At 46.8% G+C, this 23,379-nt stretch overlaps 1 protein-coding gene across 1 annotated transcript; it reads left to right on the forward strand.

Annotated features, from left to right (window-relative positions):
- Nucleotides 1-1,053: 1,053 nt before the first annotated feature.
- Slc25a15 (solute carrier family 25 member 15) lies at nucleotides 1,054-22,981 on the forward strand. Its single transcript, XM_041673888.1, has 7 exons — nucleotides 1,054-1,177; nucleotides 3,810-3,924; nucleotides 9,161-9,419; nucleotides 14,848-14,985; nucleotides 17,166-17,335; nucleotides 18,640-18,798; nucleotides 20,055-22,981. Exons 2-7 carry the CDS (start codon nucleotides 3,870-3,872, stop codon nucleotides 20,177-20,179), a joined length of 906 nt encoding a protein of 301 aa, XP_041529822.1. The 5' UTR covers nucleotides 1,054-1,177; nucleotides 3,810-3,869; the 3' UTR covers nucleotides 20,180-22,981.
- Nucleotides 22,982-23,379: the final 398 nt, after the last annotated feature.

Genomic DNA, 23,379 nt, shown 5'->3' on the forward strand with positions numbered 1-23,379 from the left:
TACAGACTCCAAAGCTACAGAGAAACCCTGACTTGAAAAACAACAACAACAACAAAAACACATTATGTTTATGTGTAAACATGTGTGTAGGTGTGTGTGTGTGTGGACTCCATGTACACGCATGCAGAAACCAGAAGAGGGAGAGACAGAGCTGGGTCCACCAGAGCTGTACTTGTGAGCTACCAGGTATGGGTTCAGGAATATGTCACTTGGAACCTGAAAACCAGGGAGGCTGCCTCATAGCGGCAGTTTACATGGGTGTCCTTTCCATAATGTTCCTGGGGATGGATTTCCTTGGGAGAAGAAGATGGAAAGTTAAAGCATTGTAAAGCAAACGAACAAGCAAATAAAATCAGATGGGCTAGGGATGTAGCGTGATGAGTGCTATGCAAGAAGCCCTGGGTTTGATTCCAACCACCTCATAAAACCAAGCCTCTGTGCACTTGGGAGGTGGAGTCAGGAAGACCAGAAAGTTCATGGCCATCCTTAGCAACTTAACACATTCCTGTGACACCTTATTTGGGAGTTGGCACGATGGTTCAGAGGTACGGAACTATTGCTGCTTGTCAACTTCACTCAAACCTAGAATGAAGAGGAAATGTAACAGTATTGAAATTGCTTAGAACAGTTGGTCCAAGGATGTGACTGTGCCAGAATGTCTTGATTGGTGATTGATGCCGGAGGACCCAGCCCATCATTCCTTGGGCTATGTGAGTCCCTATCTCTAAACAAACAGGTAATTGTAAAAGATGGCCTTAAGTGAATCTATATTTCACCACTACCATTCTAGTACTTTTCAATTCCCGTTAAAGCCACAGCCTCCAGGAGACCCCAAGGTGAGTCCTCCAGGAAGCTGCCACCAACCTCCAGGGCCCTCCAGACAAGCCTCTTGCCAGACAAGAGAGCAGACTTCCGGGACTCGGGAGGGAGGGGCTTCTGGAGGGCAGGACCTAAGGAGGCGGGGCTTTGGGGGGGGCAGTGGAGGGGTTTCGAGAGGGAGGGGCGGAGGGGCGGAGGGGAGGCGGGGCTTCGGGGCCGGGGAGAAGGGCCAGTGGAGGGTCTCGGGAGGGCGGGCAGGAGGGCCGTACCCACACTGCGACCTTAAGAGTGTCCCGGGGCGGCGGCCGCCAGCGGAGCGCGGACGACGGAGTGCAAGCAGCTGCAGCCTGGCGCGGCGGTGAGGCGGCAGCTGCAGAAGGGAGCGGGCGGGCAGCCGGGCTAGGGGGACGCGGCCTGACAGTCCCCGCCCTGCCGTACACGTGCTGCCATACCGGCACGGACCGGGCTGGCGGCCGGGTCCCGGGAGGCGCTGGGGCTCGGGCGGGCTCTGACCCAAGTGGTGCCGTTCGGGGTGCGCGGGGTGCGCAGGGTGCGCGCAGCGGGGGTGGGGGGATCCGGTGCAGGCTGGGTGCCGCGCTCCGCGGCTGCGGCAGTAGTTGGCACCAGGTGCCGGCGATCGGCCGATGGTTTCGGTGGTGGTGGTGGTGGCATGCGGCCTCCTGCCACCCAGCTGCAGCCGGAGACAAAATGCAGCCTCACCTGGTTCGACCACCAAAGTTGTTTTCCTCTGGGAACCCGTAGTAGTGTTGGCGTTGTTCCTGCGACTGCTGGGTCGTTTGAAGGAAGAGGGTGGGGGACCCTCCAGAGATTCCGGTTTTCTACTCCAAATTGTACAACAAGCTCCTCTAAGTCAGTTTAAATCCGTGCGGACCAGTCTGGTTTGTGCGAGTCCTGTTCATACTCTCCAAGCCACAGTTTGTACTGAGTTCATTCAGCATACTTTCTTGGTTCATCTGTTAGTACCATTTCTGTTTCTTACAATTTGACAGGTACCCCTGAGGAGACTAAGTGGTAGACTGTTTGACTTGTACGCAGGAAGTCAGGTTTAATCTCCAGCACAGAAAAGCTTTTTTATATGTAATTGTTTTTGAAATTGTAATTAACATCATTTCCTCCCTCCCCTTTTCTACCGCTAACCCAGACTATGTAACTCCCTTAACTCCCCGGCTCAAATTCATGGCCTCTTTTTCTTTGTTATTACACAGTCACACACACACACACACACACACACACACACAGTCATAAATATATAAATACAACTTTTTCAGTCCATATAAATGCTACTTGTATGTAGCCAATTGAGGGACTCTTCCCTCCCCCCACATTTCTTAGTTGCCTGGATTGCGGCCTCCTGTAGCACCTGTAGCTCTTTGAGCCGCCCGAGATTTACTCCATCCTTGTTCGTGTGTTTATTGGTGTCAGCCTTGTGTAGGTCTTGCTTAGGTTTCCAAGTCGTTGAGACTGGGGTGTAGTCTTTCTGACGTTTCTAGGAGGTCCAAACTCACAGCGAATTCCCTGAATTTGAAGTGTTTGCGGTTGGCTTATGTCAAGGGGTCGCGTTCATAGTGACTGTGTACTTAGATACACTTTTCTGTGCCTTCCAAGTTAGTGAAGAATCATTCGGGTAAAAAGAAATGGCAACACTGAAGTTTATCTGAGGCCACTTTGAATGCTACCCCTGAAGCCAGTCTTACTTGCCCTGCAGAAATGTAGGACTGGGTTATTCTGTAACTACTACCACATTGCTAATTTAAAAAGAAACTTTTTTTTTTCAAGTTCTTGGTTTCTGGCATTGTTTTCTTGACTTTCAGGCTGGCTTTGGTATTTTTTGTTTTGTTTTGAGGCAGGGTTTCTCTGTAGCTTTGGAGCCTGTCCTGGAACTCTCTCTGTTGACCAGGCTAGCCTTGAACTTGCAGAGATCACCCTACTCTGCCAGCTCAGTGCCAGGATTAAAGGCGTGCACCACCACTGTCTGGCTAGCCTTGGCATTTGAGAACCTTGGCCTAATACACTAAACTCCTCAGTGTGACGAGGAACGAAACTGTCCTCTGTTCTGTGTAAGTCCATCCTGTGTTTTGAGAACATACAGAACAGTTTGATTGATGGGCAACTTTGATCCTGTATGTTAAGGCCTCCTCCATTTTTTTTTCTAGTTAATATTAAGTTCATGTCTCGGCAAGTTGGTTTTTTTCTCCAAAGGTAGAAGACTTCGTTGTTTCCCGAAACTCTAGCCTTCAACACAAACATTTCAAGTTTTGCTGTAGAGAACAATGGTGACTAGACTCTCTGAGACTCACTCCTGGGATTCTGATCAAGTCAAACTGGAACCCAGTAGTTCAGACGTTGTGCCAAAGTGGGGCTGGCCCACATTATCAGCCTTACCCTGGAGCTTGGACTGTGAGGATCTCTGGTCCTACCTTGAGGCCTGTTGAACCAGAATCTGAATTGTAGCACGACCTTAGGTAGATCTACACATTTACTGCTGAAACGTAATGAAGTCGTGACAAGAGCAGGGTCAGGGCTTTATTCTGGACCTTGTGGCATTTATGACTGCCTGTGCGTGGTAATTCTATAATCCACCTTGTCTTAGATGAAGACCTCCAGGTCTAGGAATCTTGTGACTCGATGGAGTACCTAGGCTCTGACATTCTGAGGCACAGGCTGCTGTCTGAACTTAAGGCTGAGCTTGGTGGTCTGGACTTTCACCATGGGCCGCTGAAACACTAATCTGGTGAGGTCTGGGCCATTTGTGATTGGTTCCTTATCTGCTGCTGTTGAGGTTTTCACTCAGGGAAGGTTTGGTGTGTGAGCAGTGTTGGAAAGGAAGAGGAGCACTTGGCTGTGTTGATACATACATTCAGCCTCCTTAGGAACCCGTTTTCCCCCTCTCAGAAGTTAAGGTGCAGTAACCTAGCGGGCTTAGAGAATGGGGGGCTGCAGAGGCTAACTGAACCTTTCCTTCTTCCCAGGGATATGTGGTACACAGCCTACACTGTAGAGAATTGCCTTCCACAGAACCCAGTGGCACCATGAAGTCCAATCCTGCCATTCAAGCTGCCATTGACCTCACGGCAGGGGCCGCAGGTAAGCCTCACCCCCACCCACCCCGGGTGCCCAGATTCCTCAAGTAGTTCCTCAGAGAGGGTTGGAAATTGTTACCCCATAGGTAATATGAATCAGTATAATGGGAATGTGATTTTGTTCAGAGTGTGGCAGCAAGTACATACACAATAGTGTTTAATTTTATTAAAGCTTTACCAGACAATGAAGGATGTCCTTGGTATTGGCAGAAAGCATCTTAGTTCCAAAATGAACTAACTCACGTGCTAGAACAGGCAAGTGGCAGTGGGTCCCTGCCGGGCAGGCTTCAGATGTTTTGTAGTACAAAATGCCAGTTACTGTTCTTTTATAATATCTACTTTATTTTTATTCGTGTGTGTGTGTGTGTGTACGCGCGCGCGCGCACGTCTGTGTGAGCATCTGCCCAGGTGAGCAGGCGCCTGAGGTGACTTGGAAGAGTGACCCCATCCCCCAGAGCTGGAGTCATAGGCAGTTGTGGGCCCCTCATGTGGGTGCTGGGAACCCACATGGAAAACAGTAAGCCCTCTTATCCGCTGAGCCGTTTCTCCAGCTCCCATTCCTGTTCTCGCTGGTGACAGGAAAGAAAGGAAGGCTCTCTAGCAATGAGGCTGACAGTCCTCAGAGTCTCCTGGTGCGGAAGGGAAGATGATGCAGAACTTTTGAGAATGGGTGGTTGAGGCTGACCCTTAGATCCTGGGCCTAAGGACAGACTGGAGCCAGGGCTGGTGACTTGAGGCCACTGTAAAAAGATCACTTTTAATGTTCAGAAATAGGGAGAAGCTTAGGCTGGGGCTAAAAGACCTGGGTGCCCATGATAGTCATTTTGTTTCCAGAGTTCCGTGTCATCTTATGGGCTGAGGGACACTGGAAGGCACATGTTTCCCAAGGGGAACCTTTCATCTACCCTGCCCCCCCCCCCCCACATATTAATTCTTGTAAATCGGGAAGCAAGAGCACCACTGAGGCAAGAGCCTGATGTTCTCTTACCCTGTATGACCTCTTGGGTCAGCAGATCAAGTGTGGTCAGGGGACTACCACCTCTCACTCTGTCCTTTGTTCAGCTGTAAAAAAAAAAAAAATCCTTGTACAGAGAACAACTCCCCCCCCCCCAGCTCTTCCACCCCCATTCATGAATCAAAGGTCAAAGTTGGTTCAGAAGGAAGGCTGATAAGGATCCCCAGCCAAGGACATCTCTCCAGCCTAGGGACAAGGACTGTTCCAGTGTGGTGAGCAGGTCCAGTAGCTAGCAAGGTTGTACCCCAGTGTGTTAATAGCCACTGTGGGCCTTCAGGTCAGTGCCCCGTATTCTGTGGAAGAGAGGCTGGAGGACAAAGGATTAGTCCTCATGGCATGCTGTGGAGATGCTGGCTGTAACAGACAAACATCCGTCAGCTCTGGCTAGTGGCGAGCACCACAGCTCTTGCTTCTTCCGTAAGAAGGTGTGTCGTTGCTTGAGAATCTCAACTGCAGGCCGTCTCTGCTCTCCCATTAGTCTGAGAGCAAGCAAGGCTTTGTTGCAATACTTTTAAAAAAGTTTCCCTCTTCTCTGAGCATGTATTCGGATATTTGAGGAGCACTTTCAGATTATAGTCTTTATGTAGATTGTGCAATATTGTTGGGAGCCTTGTATAGCCGACAGTTGCTGGTGGGCCTTTTCTATTTAAAACAATAACAGCATGTCTATATATTGACTTTAAATGGTTCTGCTGCCTGTGGCTGGGATCTGTCCCTGTGCTTGGGAACACAAGGCTATCCCCAGAGCTGCTGGGTTTCGAGATTTCTGAGTACAGGTTTCCTGGCAGGGGTAGGGGCTTTGCGGGGCTGGTCAGAGAAGATGCTCATTGGTGACGTAAGACACATTCTATTGGGAGGTACCTGGGATGCAACTAGGAGGAGCAGTCTTACTTTTGAGGGTCCCAAAGTTTAGTTGGTATAGCATGCCTTCCAGAACTGGGGATCAGTGTTCACCATGTACGTAGAAACTCTCAGATCTTGGCTTCTTGTTTGGTTGACATCTTTGCTCTAGTGCCTACTAGGGCAGCAACCTTCTCTGAGGTCAGAGGTAGTTTGAACTCTTGGCCACCCTAACTGTCTGCACTGGCAAATTGCTAGGTTTTGAGATTTTTTTTTTCCACTTGCACAGAGAACCCCTCGTTCCATGATCACCCCCTCATTGGTCAGGTGGTTTATCTGTAAGAACAGAGTCAGCTGTGGTCAAGGGTCATGATGAGATGTAAACCAGTTCTTTCTGTCTCCTTTTGAGTTTAAGCAAAGCTGCTCCCACCAGACAAGTTTCCCAACCATTGCTGTTAAAGTGCTGGGCAGCCATCTTTGGCCTGACCTGTGCTTTCTGTAGGCGAGGTCTCAGGAAAGGATCCTGGGCAGCTGGGATGAGAGTTAAAGCAGCATTAGAGCATTGACTAGTTACCAGAACAAGGCAGCATGTACTACAAAAGCCAGTCGTGGGAATCTGGAGAATGCTTTGAGTTAGTTTGTATCTCCTCCCTACACCAGGGGAAAATCGTCCCTGGTGGTCCTCGCAGGGTGCCTCATTCACTGGCTGGGGAGGAGGAATTTTACAGCCTTGAGGTTTATCTTCTCAGTGTCAAAATTACAAGCACCCCAAAAACCATTCTGAAGGGATATCTTAATGTCCTGCTTCCCAGTCCTGTAAAGCGGCACTGCCGCCCACTGGGGGGTTAGGGTTTGCCTGTATGTCCTGCTCTAAGTTGTCCCTTCCTTGATAAATGGCCTCAGTGGCTTGTGATTTGCTGCTTGTATATGGAAAACTGACAGTCCGTGGACAGAGTCTTTGTGGCTATGATAAAGTATCTAAGGAAGGGAGGGGAAGTCAACCTAAGGGAGGAGAAGGGGGTCAGCCTCAGGGAGGGCGTTCATTTTGGCTGGTAGTTTTCAGGTGTTTTATTCCCTCTTGGTGTGTGTGTGTGTGTGTGTGGTGGACCAGAGAAGTTCAGATCTTGGCAGCCAGAAAGCACACACGTCTATACTATACGTACACCCACACCCATGGCGGGGGAGAGGTAGAAAACAGGGGGGGGGGCCCGACTCTGCTCTTGTCCCTTTTCTTTGTACTTTTCATTTACATTACATGTGGACACCAGGTGGTGAGGTGCTTCAGAGGGGTCTTTCTTCCTTAGTCAATGCTCTCAGGAAATTGACAGGTGCCCGGAGGTCTGCTTTATTGGTCTCTTAGGTGCCTCTCAAAGGCAGTCAAGCTGACAGTGAGAATTACCCACCACAGTGACTATTCATGAAGTATTGAGCATGCTCTGGTCTTGGTACCTCTCCTGGAGAGCGAGTGGAGAGCTGCCTGTGGTAGCCCCTGAAGACAGAGGCTCTTTCGTTAGTCCTTGAAGGAGAAAATCAGACATAAGACTTCTACGCAAGTGAAGAAACCCTGCAATGCTGGCGTTACTTATGTGTAAATCTGAGAGCCGGCTTGGTGCTGTGCTTGCCGGCTGGAGCTGGGGGTGGGCACTAGTCTGAGTTCTGTGGTGAACATCGTTGGGACTTAGGTCCATTTTCATGAGGAGCCGAAGCTGCAGCTTCTTTATATTCACAGCATTCAGCTTCCTACCTTCTGGAACGGACACAGAACCGTCACGAAGATGCAACAAAGTCTGTCGTAGTAACTGCTGTCTTTCTGCACATCCAGGCTGAGCGTTAACATGCAAACGGTTCAGTTCGAAGGTTAACGTGCTGAACTACAGGCTTTACTCTGTTTATCCAAAGTGGGCACTCTAAAAGTCCTAACAGTCACCTGCTGCTTTGGATAATTCGGTGACCTTGCTATGTTGGGGACCACATAGACTAGCCCAGCAGGATGCAGGAGAGAACAGTTCTGATTATAGGAACATCATCTTGATGTGTTGTTGTCGCTCTGTTCTCACTGACTAGCACAGGCTAGCCCGGGACTCTTGAGTCCTCCTGCTTCCACCTCCTGGGTCCTGGGATGACAGGCACATACCGCTCACTCTGCTATGTCACCTTGCTGAGTGATCTTCCAGTGGTCCAGAATTCTGGACAATCGGGTGACGCTCTGCGGTTACCCTCCTGGAAGAAGCAAACAGCAGCAAGAAAATCACAGAAAACATGGTGGTTGTTTCCTAGGCCAAGCCGTTCTCCGATCCCTTGATGTTAACCTTGTCCACCAGTAAATAAATGAGTCGTCCTCACTGCCCTCCATCGCCACGACACAGGTGGAATGGCGATGTGTGGTAGCTGAGTTGTTAACATTGCCTTTCTTAAATATTCTGGGTAAGCCTTCCATTTTGATGGTGTGATAGTGGCCTCATCACACAGGCGCTTTGTTTCCTGACCTAAGCAGAGGGTGCCAGAAATGCGGGGCCTTCTGAGCCTCGTGAGGGAGGTAAATATTAACCAGCAGCTTGTCCTAAAACTTTGGTCCTAGTCCAGGGTCTACAGACATTATGGGCAATCACAGTTTGTTCTTATCCCTGTGCTCAGAACTCTTTCTGAAGTAATCTAGTGCAATTTAGACTTAAGTACATTAGATATTCTCACAGCAAGAAAGCACATGCGAGGCAGACTTGAGGCCGTTGATTCACACTAAGCAAAGGTAATTGTAGTCTCTTCCCTGCATACAAATCATTAATTGATAGCACTAAGATGGAAGCTCTCTGTTCAGGGTCCAGCATTTGCCCTCGGGATTAATTAGCAGGCGTCTTGTTTTCCTTGTCTGTGCTCGGCTCTGATGTTTTTCTCATAGTCATCATACAGCCGGGCCTTACGAGAAGAAATGCTTGTCTCTGCCACTGTCCCACTGTCCCGCCCACTGTCCCTGCATGCATTGCTCCTCCCTCATGACTATAGTGGCTGCTGATTAGTAACCGCTTGTGTGTCAGGTTTGTGCCAAGTTAACACTCTGAAATGGTGTAGATGAAGAACAGAGGTTCAGAGGTGCTCTGGGGTGACGCAGTAGACCGGGTTCCAGCCCACCTCTGCCCTCTACATAGACCATCTCTTGTACTTGGGCCTTGGCGTGTAGACGCCTGCCCTGTAAGTGTGACTCCCTTTAGGATGGGCCTCTGGGTGACCAGCCTAGGCACCTGCAGAAGTTGTACTGAACTTGGCTAGGGGATTTGGGAAAGGCAGTGAGTCACCAGGAACTAAAATACTGGTAAACCATGGACAGCGAGGTCCTGTCCTTCTGTGTGTGGCTGTAGGCCCATTCTAACAACTCACATCCTACCTCTAGGGGGCACAGCATGTGTGCTGACTGGGCAGCCCTTCGACACCATGAAGGTGAAGATGCAGACGTTTCCAGGCCTCTACCGGGGCCTCACCGACTGTTGCCTGAAGACCTACTCCCAGGTGGGCTTCCGTGGCTTCTACAAGGGTACCAGTCCTGCACTGATTGCCAATATTGCGGAAAACTCGGTGCTCTTCATGTGTTATGGCTTCTGCCAGCAGGTGGTCCGCAAAGTGGTCGGACTGGACAGTCAGGCAAAACTGAGGTGAGTCAGGACTCCGACACTTGGTTTTTTTATATAAGTAAACACTTAATTTTAATGACATTTATACGAAAGAAGTTTCCTTTTTAAAAATGATTCTGATGTTCTACACTGTCCTGGTGTAAACCAGAGAAGGCCAAATGGATCGTGTCAAGAGTCCACTGTGTGCTTTGGTCCCTACGGGAAGATACTGGATTAAAACTATAGAACATGGAACTTAAGCTTAGTGGAAAGTATTCAAAAGGTACCAGAGCATTGCTAGACAAGAAATGTGGAGTTTAGGCAGGACAGATGAACCCGAACCCTCCTACACGTCAGACTTCATTTGTACTTGATCTTCCCTAGATACCTATCGTTCAGAGACCAAACACAGTTCATAAGCCACAGGGATGCTCAGCTGTCCTTCCTTCAAATGTTGATTTATTTGAAATGATTTAAAATCATATTGGGGGAGGCAGGGCTGGGGAGAAAGCCTAATTACTAAAGTGCTTGCAAGGCACTGAGTTAGATCCTTACCACACACACAGAAAAAGCTGCACATGGTGTGTGCTTATAATCCCAATTCCAGGAAGAGCTAGGAGATCTGGGGCCCTAGATCCCAGGGAGATCATTTCTCAAAACACAAAGGTATAGCTCCTGAGAAACCCATATACACATGTACACCTCCATACATAATACATAAAATCATATGTTATTTTTACACACACACACACACACACACACACTACTTGCAAAGGGCAGGCTTGCTGGCTGTCAGTAGGAGTCAGAACCTCTACTGTAGCCACAGGCTGAACACAACTGAAGTAGATTCCTTGTACTTGGAAGTGTGTTCTGGTGATATCTACAAGATTCAGATGTGCTATTTTATAGACAAAAAATTGATCATGATGGTAGAAGTTATGTTTAAAAACTGGGGGCTCGATAGACAGCCCAAGGAATTGGTACAGGACAGAGGAGGGCTGGACGTGATCCTTCAAGACCTCCAGCTAAGGGAGGTCAGGAAGCAGAGCCAAGGGAGACAGAAACAGAGTCCAAGATCCAAGAGATTAGCATCCCACAGGGACACCAGGCAAGCAAAGCAGTAGGCAGCGGGCTCTCTCTGGCAGCTTCCCTAGTAAAGGACCACATGGGAGAGGAGCCAAAGCAGCAGTGGGTACCCAGAGAAGGTTCTGCTAGAAGACTCCTTGCTCCCCTTTGGGCAAGGCAACCTTTGACTGCAGGACAGAAATGGTGATGGGAGCAAACCTGGTTCTGGCCCTAGGTGTTCCTCCCCTCTTCCCCTGCTTCTGAGACTGGTTTGAGCACACTGCCTTGAAACATGGTCCCGCTGTGTAGCCTTGACTGGCCTGAAGCTCACCGTCCTCCAGCCTCAGCCTCCTGCACAGGGATGACAGGTGGGCATTACTGCCATTCACTTAGTCTTTTCTGATGATGGACAGTAATGTTTTACACCCTCTCCAGAAGTAAGAGTTAGTGTCACCGAGACAGGGTTGGGAAAGGCCTCACTGTTTCTTGTGTGGAGCTCTGAGGACATTTATTTCATGTGATATCCATGGTGTGTAGCTTTTTACCACACAAGTTCTTCAGTGTGCAAGTCAGCATGGTTAAGGCGCTCTAGCACAGCACTAATCTTTGCTGAGCTTAGAGTCTTTCCTCTTTTCCCTCTTAGGAGACGTTTTACCTGCTGAGAGAACGCTGCCTACAATCTGCTGTACTCTGACATGTAGGTCGTGTCTTTTGTTTTACTTTGAGACAGGATTTTTCTGTGCCTTTGGAGCCTGTCCTGAAACTAGCTCTTAGACCAAGCTGGCCTCAAACTCTCAGAGATCCGCCTTCCTCTACCTCCCGAGTGCTGGGATTAAAGGCAGGGGCTACCACCACCTGGCTGTAGGTTGTGTCTTTATGGCCCTTACCATGACCGTGTGGAGGTGCTGTCATTTCTGTCTTTCAGATAGAGAAATAGTCATAGTTGCTGGGCCAAGGACGGTGTCATCTGAGCTTACTGTTCCCCTTCCATTCAGACCTCTTTCAGATCTAGGGAGCACTTGTCAAAAGTGGCCAAGGGAAACCGCTAAAGCAAGCATTTGCGGTGGATTTCTGCAACCACATCACAAATATTTGTGTGTCCTGGTTTGAACCTGACGTGCTGTTCTACTTTGACCTTTGGTTGAATGAGATCTTACGCAGCAGAGGCATTTAGGTCAGACAATGGATTCTTTCTTTTTCATGTGTGTGGGGAAAATTTCATACACTATATTTTGATCATATTTCCCCTCCCCCCACTCTCCTAGATCCTCCGCACCAATTTTGTTTTTTATCTCTTGAAAATAAGAAAACAAGAAGTATACATAACACACCAAAACATCAAAATGGGAGTCATCTTACTCCTCCAGCCACTGGCATCTTCCTGACTCTGCCTTCTTTTTCCCTGTATCCTGTTTGGATTTTCTGCCTAACTATATTCTGTCCTGCCATAGGCCAGAGCAGTTTCTTTATTAACCAATGGTAATAAAACATTTACAGCATACAGAGGGGAATCCCACATCAGGCGAGATTACAGAAATCCAGGGCCAAAGCTGGAAGCAAGAAAAGAGGCTTGTTTAGTTTACAATAGTCTGGGGGTACAAGAGCGTGGGGCTGGCGTCTGCTTGCTTCTTCTAGGGCATCTTCTGGCTGTATGACAGTACTGTAGATGGACTATTCATGGGAATGTACGGAGAGGTCACCAGATACTACAGGAAGCTCTACTCTTGTGGGCATCTACTGCAGCCTGTGAGAAGTGTATTCATCCCCTGTAAGGATGGCTGTACCCTAGGCGCCACATTTATTTTGTAATTGAAACTTTCTTCATACAATATATTTTGTTCATGTTCTTCCCATATCCCCTCTACCTCTTTACCCACTAGATTTTATATTCACTCTCTCCCTCCCCCTCTAAAACAAAACCAAAACAAATAAAACAAACACATACAAAAAAAACCCCATAAAAATGGAAGTCACAATAAACAAGCAAACAACCAAGGAGGCAGAAAAAAGAACAAAGCAAGCTGAAAGAGAAAGTCTACAGAAATGCCACTGAGTTGAGTTTTGCTGCCCAACTACTTTGGGAAAGTGTGGCGAATGTACCCATTGAGACTCTGCTGGAGAAAACTAATCTTTCTTTGGTAGCTGGTTAGGGGTGGGAGCCTGTGTCTACTTCTCCTATCTCAGTGCTGGGACCCATCTGGCTGGAGCCTGTGCAAGTCTTGTGCATGCTGCCCTAGTCTCTGAGTTATGTATGCATCCAGCCTGTTGTTGTCTGGAAGACGCTGTTTCCATGGAGACATCCATCCTCTCCGGCTCTCACAGTCCCTCCACCTTTTTCATGTAGATCCTGAGCCCCAAGGGGAAGGATTTGATGAAGACATCCCATTTTAGACTGAGTGCTCCCAACGTCTCTCACTCAGCACTTTGTCCCATTTTTTTGGGATCAAGCAAGAAGCTTCGCAGACGAGGGCTGAGTGAGACACTGTTTAGTGAATTTTCCTAAGGACATGCCATCAGGAATCATTGCATTACCAATTCCGTTAGTAGAGTTACAGCTTCAGGGTTTCCCCTAAGCTAGTGGCCTGTCTCAGCCTATCCTGGTCTCAGGTTCTTGGCCACGTTAGCCATATCAGGGATGGGTTTCCAACTTGTGGAGTAGGCCTTAGGTCCGGTCAGAAGTGGTCAATTATTTCCTTAACATTTATGCCTCTATTGCACCAGTATTGCAAAGAAGTCACTGTAGGTCGCAGGGTTTGTAGCAGGAAGGTATTGATGACTGAGTTTCTCCTCTAGATTCAAGAGTACCTTCCAGTACCACGAATGCTAGTCAGTAGAGGTGAAGCTTCTAGGGAGGCACCAGCTTGGCTTCTCTGTGTTTGGCCTATGTAAATGTCTTCAGTAGTAGGGCTTTACCAGTCAAGTTGTGAAGAGTAACCAGTAATGTTGGCAATAACGTGTGATGTTTGGGCGTTTTCATGGGCAGGCCCCAATTTTTAAATGTCCCATCACCTCAACAATAAGACACGAGGGACCCAGCTTCCGTCACACAAACTGTTTTTTTTTTTCAAACTGTTGTTTTGAACATACACAAACCATATCAAGTCTTTTTTTTTTAATGTGGGAGTTTTATTGAGATACAGGGAGTGGGGGAGGGAAGAGATAAATACAGAGAGAAGGAAGAAGATGCAAGGACCCACCTGTCTCTTCAGGAGAGCAGTGGGGAAGAGAACCGTATCAGATCTTATGAGAGGACATAGCTGAACTGGTAAATCTTTGCGATCACAAAATGTAGTCTGGTTTTTATCTGTAGTAGTTACGTGTCTGGTTACTCCAGGTTGGATTCGGGGCCAGAAGGAATATTGTCACAAATGCACTAAGGTATTAATAGAGCGTAGGTGGTTTCCCTGTCTCCTATGGTCCTTCCTTTTATTCTTTCTTTTTTGTTTCTTTATGTGCCTTAGCTTGGGCTACTAAACAAAATACCATCCATTAGGAAGCTTAAACAAACATTTCTTTTTTTTAATATTTATTTATTATGTATACAACATTCTGTCTGTGTGTATGCCTGCAGTCCAGAAGAGGGCACCAGACCCCATTATAGATGGTTGTGAGCCACCATGTGGTTGCTGGCAATTGAACTCAGGACCTTTGGAAGAACAGGCAATGCTCTTAACCTCTGAGCCATCTCTCCAGCCCCAAACAAACATTTCTTATTGTGGAGGCTGGATCACATGATGAAGAAGATCTCATCCTCAGGAACAAATCTATTCCTAATTGCCTTTTTTTGTTGTTGTTCTGTTTTAAACAGCCCTACCTGTCCTGGAACTTGTTCTGTTGACCAGGGTGGCCTTGAACTCAGAGATCCACCACCTCTGCCTTGAGTGCTGGAATTAAAGGCGTGTGCCACTGCCACCTGGCCTAATTGCCTCTTAAGAACCCTTGCTTTCGAGCCGGGCGGTGGTGGCGCACGCCTTTAATCCCAGCACTTGGGAGGCAGAGGCAGGCGGATCTCTGTGAGTTCGAGACCAGCCTGGTTTACAGAGCTAGTTCCAGGACAGGCTCCAAAGCCACAGAGAAACCCTGTCTCGAAAAAACAAACAAAAAAAAAAAAAAAAAAAAAGAACCCTTGCTTTAAACACTACTACACATGGACTGAGGGGATGGGTTCATAAGCACGGATGTAGCAACCAGGCAGACTGACTTTGATCACTAGCACTCCACTTTCTAGATGTGTGGCTCTGGAGACATGTCTTACCTCTGCGTGCTGGAGTACTTCTGTCTGCTCCAGGGTCTCGGGATTCGTAGATGGACGGTGCACATAGGTTCCCATTCTCCCATCCTTGCTCTTCTGTGGTGTCAGTGCCGGAGGGACGTTAAGCTGATGCTCCACCTTTCGACCTTGCAGTGACCTCCAGAACGCAGCTGCTGGTTCCTTTGCCTCTGCCTTTGCTGCATTGGTCCTCTGCCCCACAGAGCTTGTGAAGTGCCGGCTCCAGACCATGTATGAAATGGAATCGTCGGGAAAGATAGCTGCAAGCCAGAAGTAAGCACTGTTCGTTCACAGACACTGGGTGTACTCTGTTTGTTTTATGTTGTTAAAATTAAGCACCAAGTGTAGAAACAGTTTTCCCTGTTCTATTCTAATACTGTGTCGGATAATTTCCCGAAAGACTGTTTATTATGTTTGGGACACACTACGTATCCTAGAGAGGGTGTCTTAGGCAGTTGTTTAATAGTGCAGAAAAGGAGATACCAAGGAGCTGAATGTCCCTTTGTCCTCCTGACTGCATAAGGCATGATCCTCCACCATGTTTGGGAGACAGCTTTGAACTGGGTCTGAGAGTTGAGCCAAGTGGATTTGGATTCTGAGGTGAACATTTCCTGCCCTTTCTCAAATTTCACATGAGTAGTCAGGCATTTTGTCTCAATTTAGTGCCAACTCCCACCCTTCCCAAAACTTCACATGTCCTTGTTAAGGGTCCAGGTTCTAAGAACATTCATCAAGGCCTGCATACGTAGAGCTGCTCTCTATGGTCCAGGCACTGATCAGCTTAGGCATGGAAGCAGCTGGCCACCACTGTGAGGATGGATATATATGTCACATGTGTCTAGAGTTGAAAAACGATTAACCGTATTAATCACCAAATGATGTCTCCTGACGTGTGGCTGGTTGAAGATCTAGGCAAGGGTATTGCTGTCACCCAAGGTCTGTAAATCTTCTGGGGAACCAGTCAAGAGATTGACCAGTTGTCAGTTTCCTCCCTCCTAGGAGTCTACCTAATGCTTTAAAGCGATGGTTCTCAACCTGAGGGCTGTGAGCCCCGGAGTCCAATGATCTTTTCGCAAGGGTTGCATATCAGATGCTTACATTATGATTCATAACAGTAATAAATTACAGTTATGGGGTAGCAATGGAATAATCTTATGGTTGGGGGTCACCACAACATGAGGAACTATATTGAAGGGTCACAGCATTAGGAAGGTTGAGAATCACTGCTTTAAAAGGTGATTTCTGAACTAGAACCCACCGATGGTACTGTGACAGTTCTGTCCATAGTCACAAAATGATGTGTCCTTGTAACTAGTACCTAGAGTAACACGACGAACACTAACAGATACCGCTACCCAGGCCTGGATGCAGGTTTGCCGCAGCAGCTCAGTGTTGAGCCGGAGTCATCTGTTGTGCTCACATGTGCAGGGGGGCAGTGCTGCAGGAACAAAGGTCTCAGGAGGAGGAGGGTTGTTTACGGCCTTTGCCACTCTAGGATTTGAGGCGTCATCTCTTCTGCTCCCTAAAAACAAAGGGAGCGATTTAGTGGTTACACTGATCATGTGACATTCTGCTTGTTCTCAGTGTGTAAAACCTGCCACCAGGCACACTACAGTGGAGATGGGGGGGCTAGGGTGTCGGCCCTGAGGCTGCTCCAAGCAGCAGCTCACCTGCTAAAGGGAGTTAGCTCCTCCGGACCACTTTGGCCTGAGAGACTAGTTCTAGGTGTCTTGCCTTCAAGTGATACTCATGTCTCTACACCACCTCAACAAATTATCCTAAGCACACAGTGATGGCCACTGTTGACTGCCAGCATGGGGACACCTAGATTACCTAGGAGGCAAGTACCTGGGCACACCTTTATTCAGTCAGCTGAGGTAGGAAGACTCGTCTACACCTAAAAAGTGGTGGCAGCATGACCCGAGCCTGGGTCCTAGCCTGCATAACAGGACGAAGCCAGCTGAGTGCCAGCACTCATTGTCGCTGCCCCCTGATGTCAGGTGCGCTGTGATCAGCTGCCCCAGGCTCCTGCTGCACTACTCTGCCCCCACCATGGGCTGTACCCTGAACCATGAGCCAAAAACAAGCCCTGTTTCCCTTCAGTTTTCACGTTGCCAGGTGTTTATTACAACAAGTAACGAATACACCAACAAGTTGAAGAGGCGGGGCTCCAGGGGGCAAGGCACTAAGCAAGTATAGTATTGTTAGCTGTTTCGAGGCCTGCATGGCTCCTTATTGTAATTCGTTTTTACTTATGTTGAAAAAACAGGAAGTAACCCTTTTACATCTCAGACAGTATAACTTACAGGCCTAGTTAGCAGGCCTGGTTAGGCACAAGTAAGGAAGCAGCTGGTTTGGGCAGGTCACGTACGTCATCCTTAGAAAAGACATCTGATTGCATGCACGCACCTCCTCACCTGCACTGACTGTGCCTCCTGCTTTGTCTCCCCCAGCACAGTTTGGTCAGTCGTGAAGGAAATCTTTAGGAAGGATGGCCCCTTGGGCTTCTACCACGGACTCTCAAGCACTTTACTTCGAGAAGTACCAGGCTACTTCTTGTTCTTCGGTGGCTATGAACTGAGCAGATCGTTTTTCGCATCAGGGAAATCAAAAGATGAACTAGGTAAATGTATTCGCATTGATGACGTTTGGGTTTAGTAGAGTCAACCTCCTGGGTTTCCTCGTTTCCACGGGGTATGTGTTCAGTGTGCACTTCCCGGGAGTCCACCCAGCACTCGGGAGTTCCTGGACACTAGAAAGTAATGGCAGCAGGTGTTGGCTAGCATCCTCTCCCGAGGGAAATTTCCTTAAAGACAAGCCCTGAAGCTTTACATCACAAACATCTTTGCCGCATTAGCCTTGTTAGAGCAGCTCCTTCCCTTCTGGGTGACACCAACTGTTCTGGGTCCATTAGAGGAAGAAATGGTTGTCACTATCAATAATCTCGCAATAAGCTTTAGAAACTCGTTTTCTTTTTTAATTGGTTAATTAATTGCCTGTCATTGCAATTACAAAATAAGACTGTCTGCCAGACCCTGGTTCTGACATCAAATCACAAATAAGTTTGTTTCCTAAACATTATTTCCTCATTATCCATTAAAACCCACTCAGACTGTCCAGCCCGTGGATCCTGGGAGGTGTGGAGTTTTTAACTGCTGACTCCACGCAAGGGCCATGGCTGAGGGAGGGCTTGTGCCAAGCCAAGTTGGCAGCAGGCAGCCTAGCTGGGGGATGGGGGGTAGGGGAGTGATGGGGTGGTTCTAAAACCAAACGTTGGGCGCCAGATAATGTGTGAAACAATCTCACACCAGTTTGGACTTATTATTAAAAAGGTTATTTATTTGAGGGGAAAAAATTTACAGAACACTGTCCTACACGACAGCCAGGAAAGGAGTCTAGTTGTGGGAACTGGAGTTGGGAGCAAGACAGCGAGAGGATGGCTGCTGCTGCTTTTTAAAGAGAAAGAGACCACGCCCCAGTGGGCTGGTATCCCAACTGCTATTGGCTGAAGGAGCGGAAGGAGCTCCTGCAGCACTTATCAGTGTCATGAATGGGAGCAATCCCGGTTGCACCTGCTTGATGCACATTTTAAAATGTGATAACAAATCACCAGTTGTTTCAGGAACATACAAAGATCTTTATTTTTTCCTTTTTGGTCACAGTGGAAAAAGATGTGGGCTGTTGGGTTAAAGTTGAAAAAGACATGGACTCTATCTCAGTGGCTGTTTTCTCATCTCTGTTATATGAGACCTGCTGGCTGTGGGTGGGCCAACCCCAACGGGAGGACGAGGTTGGGGTGGGGGCTCAATACCTGAATGCCCAGCTGGTCTTGATGAAGCCCAGGGATATTCCAACTTCTTAGCCAGAACCTTGAACATTTTTCAAGGAGTTGGTCTATGTGTTTCTGGAAATGCTTTCTCTCCCTAGGTCCTGTCCCATTGATGCTAAGTGGTGGATTTGGTGGAGTTTGCCTATGGCTTGCCGTCTATCCGATCGACTGTATCAAATCTAGAATTCAAGTTCTTTCTATGACTGGAAAGCAGACGGGGTTAGTCAGAACCTTCCTGAGTATTGTGAAGAACGAAGGTGAGGCTGGGGTGTGTGCACAGTGGTTGATCTTTTTGAAGTGTATCTGTCCAGGGTTAATTAGACCTGTGACTTCTCCTTTCTCTTGCCTCGTCATTTTCCTGATGCTAGTTTTCTATTTCCAAACCTTTTGCTGTAGCTTATTTGTATTGTTCTCAGAAATGTTTAAAGTTCTTTTTCTTAATTTCTGGGCCAGGTATCTGGCAGGATTCTTTGTATTCTAAATACCTTGGGGATTTTTAAGATACAAACATTTGTCTCGAGGGAAGGGTGCTGTGAAGTGAGCAGCATCACCTCATTTATGGAATCCAAATGTGAAAAGACCAACAGGACCACTACAGAGTGAGTTCCAGGACAGCCAGGGCTGCTGTTTCACAAAAAACCCTGTATGTATGTGTGTGTGTGTGTGTGTGTGTGTGTGTGTGTGTATTACATTCTTATTACATTTAAAAGAATGCAACAACTTCTTTAGCCATAAGACTTCTGGAACAAGAAATGATCTGAGCAGCCCCTAGAGATGATTTGCCATCAGGTTTAGAGTTATGCAGGATACAGACTGTAAGGCATGTTCGTATGACATCATCCCACCATATAGGCATCTTAAAACTAGGGTTATGAGAAGGCTTGAGTGGGGGAAAGGGAAGAGAAATGATTTATAATTGTAATCTAAAATTTTTAAATTATTTTTAGAGATAAAAATTTAAAAAGCGAAATAGATGAAGTAAAAAATGTCATTATCTGCAAATCAAAGCAAAAAGTACCTTGAGTTATGAACTGTGCTTGGGTTTTAAGAGAGCGCAGTGACACAGACATGTTAAACTCACAGCCCACCCAGAATGCAGGTGTCTTGTGTGTCCCCACTTCTCCTGGCACACTCTAGTTCAGTCCCTTATCTAGGTCTCCCCCATGGCCATTCTGAGCAGGGTGACTACATCTCTGGCTTCTCGTGCTGGTCCCTCTGGCTCTTCGATTGCCTCCACCTGGCCATGTTAGTCCTTAGCTGTGCTCTGTCCTTTCTGGAGGAGTCCTCCAGGCAAAGCAGTTGGTTTGTTATTTGAGCATCAATCAGCTTTGCCAGGGGCTTGCTACTTACCTTGTTCCTGTAGTCTGTTGAGGGGAACTTGAGAGCAAGTCCCTTCATCACAGGGGTTTGAGTACTGTGTCCGAGTTTGTGGGCACAGACAATTTCTGTGCAGTTGCACATGTGTCCTCAAGCAAGTGCTGTCATGATCTTTGATTGCCCTTTTGTCTTCCAGGAATAACAGCTTTGTATTCTGGACTAAAACCCACTATGCTTCGAGCCTTCCCTGCCAATGGGGCACTGTTTTTGGCCTATGAATATAGCAGGAAGTTGATGATGAACCAATTGGAAGCATACTGAAGTGTCCTGGTGGGCTTGGATTCGAGGCAGGCGTTCAGCGACTGTTATTAACTCAGGGTTTCACGAGTACAAGAACAATGTGGAATTGTTGATTAATTGGGACTTTTGTCCTTGTCTTCCCTTCTTCTGTTCAAAGTCTTAGACTTTGTGGAAGACCCTATACAGTATAATTTCTGCCCATTATTGTGCCAAAAGAAAAAAGTCGCTGCTCTTGCCCTTGGAATGTGCAGGGCAGCTAGCTGGTGGCCTTATGCAGACTGTTCTTCTCAGGACAGAACTTCCGCAGAGATCAGAGGTACGCGGGCAATTTAGATGTATCTAAGTTGAGGAAAACACAGTTTTGTTCCCTGTCTAGTTGTAAATGGAGACCAATTTCTATGCAGATTGTTGTAAATGATTGCTTAACCCATCCTAGATGTGGGGCCAAAGGCCGCTGAGCCTGTGCACTAAGAGGTTACATCAAAGCTAAAACATCCATCTATATTTTTAGATGCATACTTGTGGCTTCTACATTCTTGACGAAATTTCAGGGAGGATATCCTGGATTTTTTTTTTTTTTCATGATGCTCAACTCAGTTTTCTAGGCGGGTTTAGTATGCACTCTGGGGTTGGTGGGAGTGGCCTGGAGTGTAGCTCCTGGAGGGCAGCAGAGTACTCACCCCTCCCTTCTCACTTCCTTGTACAAGACTCCTGAGAGACAAGGGAAGCCCTGCCATGCTCTTAGGAAAACTGACAGCGGCTTTTACCTGCTCTCAGCAGGAATCCAGGCTGCTCTTTTTTTTCCTTTTTTTTTTCAAGACAGGGTTTCTTTGTAGCTTTGGAGCCTGTCCTGGAGCTAGGTCTTGTACTCACAGAGATCCGCCTGCCTGCCTCTGTGCTGGCTTTAAAGGCGTGCACCACTACCGCCCAGCCAGGCTGCTCTTTTGGTCCTGGATATGAAGCCACCCTAAACCCACTGTCTTTCTGCTCCACCAATCAGAGGTCCTTAAGGAAGCAGAGCAGTCTAGGCTCCCTGCTTTCATCCCTGATCCTACTCACAGGAAGTCTAGAGGAGCTCACTGGGCACCACCTCATAACCATGTCAGTGCTCACCCTCCTGAAGTTTACCTTGGGGCCCGGAACTCCTTGATTTGCCTCTACATTTAGAGCTGACAGTCAATAATTTTTTTGGTTTTTTTTTGAGACAGGGTTTCTTAGTAGCTATAGAGCCAGTCCTGGAACTCACTCTGTAGACCAGGCTGACCTCAAACTCAGAAATCCGCCTGGCTTTGCCTCCTGAGTGCTGGGATTGAAGCCATGCACACCCAGCAATGACTAGATGATGTGTAAATTTGGAAAGTGTTGGACATAATAAAGACATTTTTATTAAACTAGGTAGTATATATGTAGCGACCAAAATCACATCGTTTGCAATACTCCAAGAGCAGAGGGGCTGTCGGTAGGATTTGTCTCTGCTCTGCCTATAAAGGTGAAGGTGGTAGGTTTGCTAATGCTCCCTTGCCACAGTGCCAGGAGCACAAGGTTGGGGAAGCAAAGTGTCCCAAAAAGAGAGGGGTGCCTCTCAGCATCCCTGGGCTGGCTTTTTATGAGAAACCGCCTTTCTGCTTTAGTTCCCTCTGTTCTTGCGTGACCAGTGGCCACTGAGTGGTGCTTCATCTGTACAGGTCTGGATTGAAGCAAAATAGGATTGGCTTCCTGCAGGAAGAGGACTGACCAAAGCCATGGTCTTCCTTTTGGGTGCCTGGGGTCTGTTATCCCTGTATGTCTTCTTGCAATCTGCCCATTAAAGATTTGTGGCCTCTTCTATAGAAACAAGGGGAAGTGAAAAAGAAGACCTAAGGAGAATTTTTATTATTATTATTATTATGGTTTAATTTGTGGTTTAATGTTTGGGTACAATTGTATTTAAGACAAAACCAGAACTTGAGATAGTTTGTTTAAAGAAATGAGTACTTTATCATTATTAAATAAAACTAACGTTGAGTCTATGGTGAGCTTCATTTAAATACATTTTATTTGTATTAAGGACCAATTTGCATTGGAACAAGTATTGTCTTGCCAGCAAGGTTTCCTGATGTAAAATAATTTTACTGTAGGCCAGTTGACAAATGTTGTACTCTGTAGTTTTGAAACATCCAGCTAGATTGCTCCTGTGCTCTGCAAGCGTGGTGGTTGAATGAGAATGGCCCCCATGGGGCTCATCTATTTGATGCTTAGTCACCAGGGAGGGAGCTCTTCACTACGGGATTAGAAGGATTAGGAAGTGTGGCCTTTCTGGAGGAAGGGAGGTTTCAAAAGCCCGTTCCCGGCTGGCCCGGTGACTCTCCCTGCTGACTGTGGGTCAGGATGCAAAGCTCTTGGCTCCATAGTCATGCCTGCCTACGTGGCACTGTGTTCCTGCTATGAGGATAATGGACTCACCCTTGGAAAATGTAGGCAGGCCCTCAAACTGTAATGTGTATTGTATGTGTATTTCATATTAATGATAAATGCAAACAGATTCTAAAAGATTTTAAATCCGCATTACGATGACTGATGCATTGAAATGATGACTCAAAGATTTTGTTTTGTTTCTGTAAGTTGAATTTAGCACAGCTGGCATAAACCTTGTCATAATACATACATGGGACATTAGGCTGTTTCCGCTGGATTACAATGTAGCCCTACCTGTTTTGTTCATATAAAAGCTGTATGAAACCAAAAGAAAAAAAGAGCAGTCATCATAGTACTTAGGAAGATTCTTAAAAAGACAGGGTTAAAGAAAAAGGTTAGTTTTGTAATAAAACTGGTACAAAGAACTAATGATTCCAGCGAGTTTAAAATTTCTTCCCTTATTCCTGTCGAAACATATTAAGCAATCACATCAATTAAATATGCAGTACTTTACAGTTTATAATGATATGGTCAAGACACAAAGACGGCTTCAAGAGTATGTTGCTTTCTCTTGGTGTTAAAAAAATTTAAGGACAACTCATATATATTCTTTCTATAGTATTTATATAGAAAGAATATATATAATGTATGTATATAGTATATATCCTCACATATATTCCCATCTATATATGTACACATATTCATAATATAACATATATAGTGACTTATGTGTATTATAGGTATTTTTCAGATATTTGTACTGTTAAAAAATGAAAAAAATTCTAAACATACCATATAACAATATACACAGAATCAATTAATTCTAA

The sequence above is a fragment of the Microtus oregoni genome, unplaced genomic scaffold (genome assembly GCF_018167655.1).
Source record: "Microtus oregoni isolate MIOR12 unplaced genomic scaffold, Mior012 000024F_ref0000369, whole genome shotgun sequence".
Lineage (NCBI taxonomy): Eukaryota > Metazoa > Chordata > Mammalia > Rodentia > Cricetidae > Microtus > Microtus oregoni.

What these genes read in the sequence shown, in the direction of transcription:
- Slc25a15 (XM_041673888.1), top strand. Translation starts at nt 3,870, where the DNA reads ATGAAGTCCAATCCTGCCATTCAAGCTGCCATTGACCTCACGGCAGGG. An exon ending in AAGATAGCTGCAAGCCAGAA is followed by an intron (nt 14,986 to 17,165) that starts GTAAGCACTGTT and finishes TGTCTCCCCCAG; the next exon opens with CACAGTTTGGTCAGTCGTGA. An exon ending in GAGTATTGTGAAGAACGAAG is followed by an intron (nt 18,799 to 20,054) that starts GTGAGGCTGGGG and finishes TTTGTCTTCCAG; the next exon opens with GAATAACAGCTTTGTATTCT.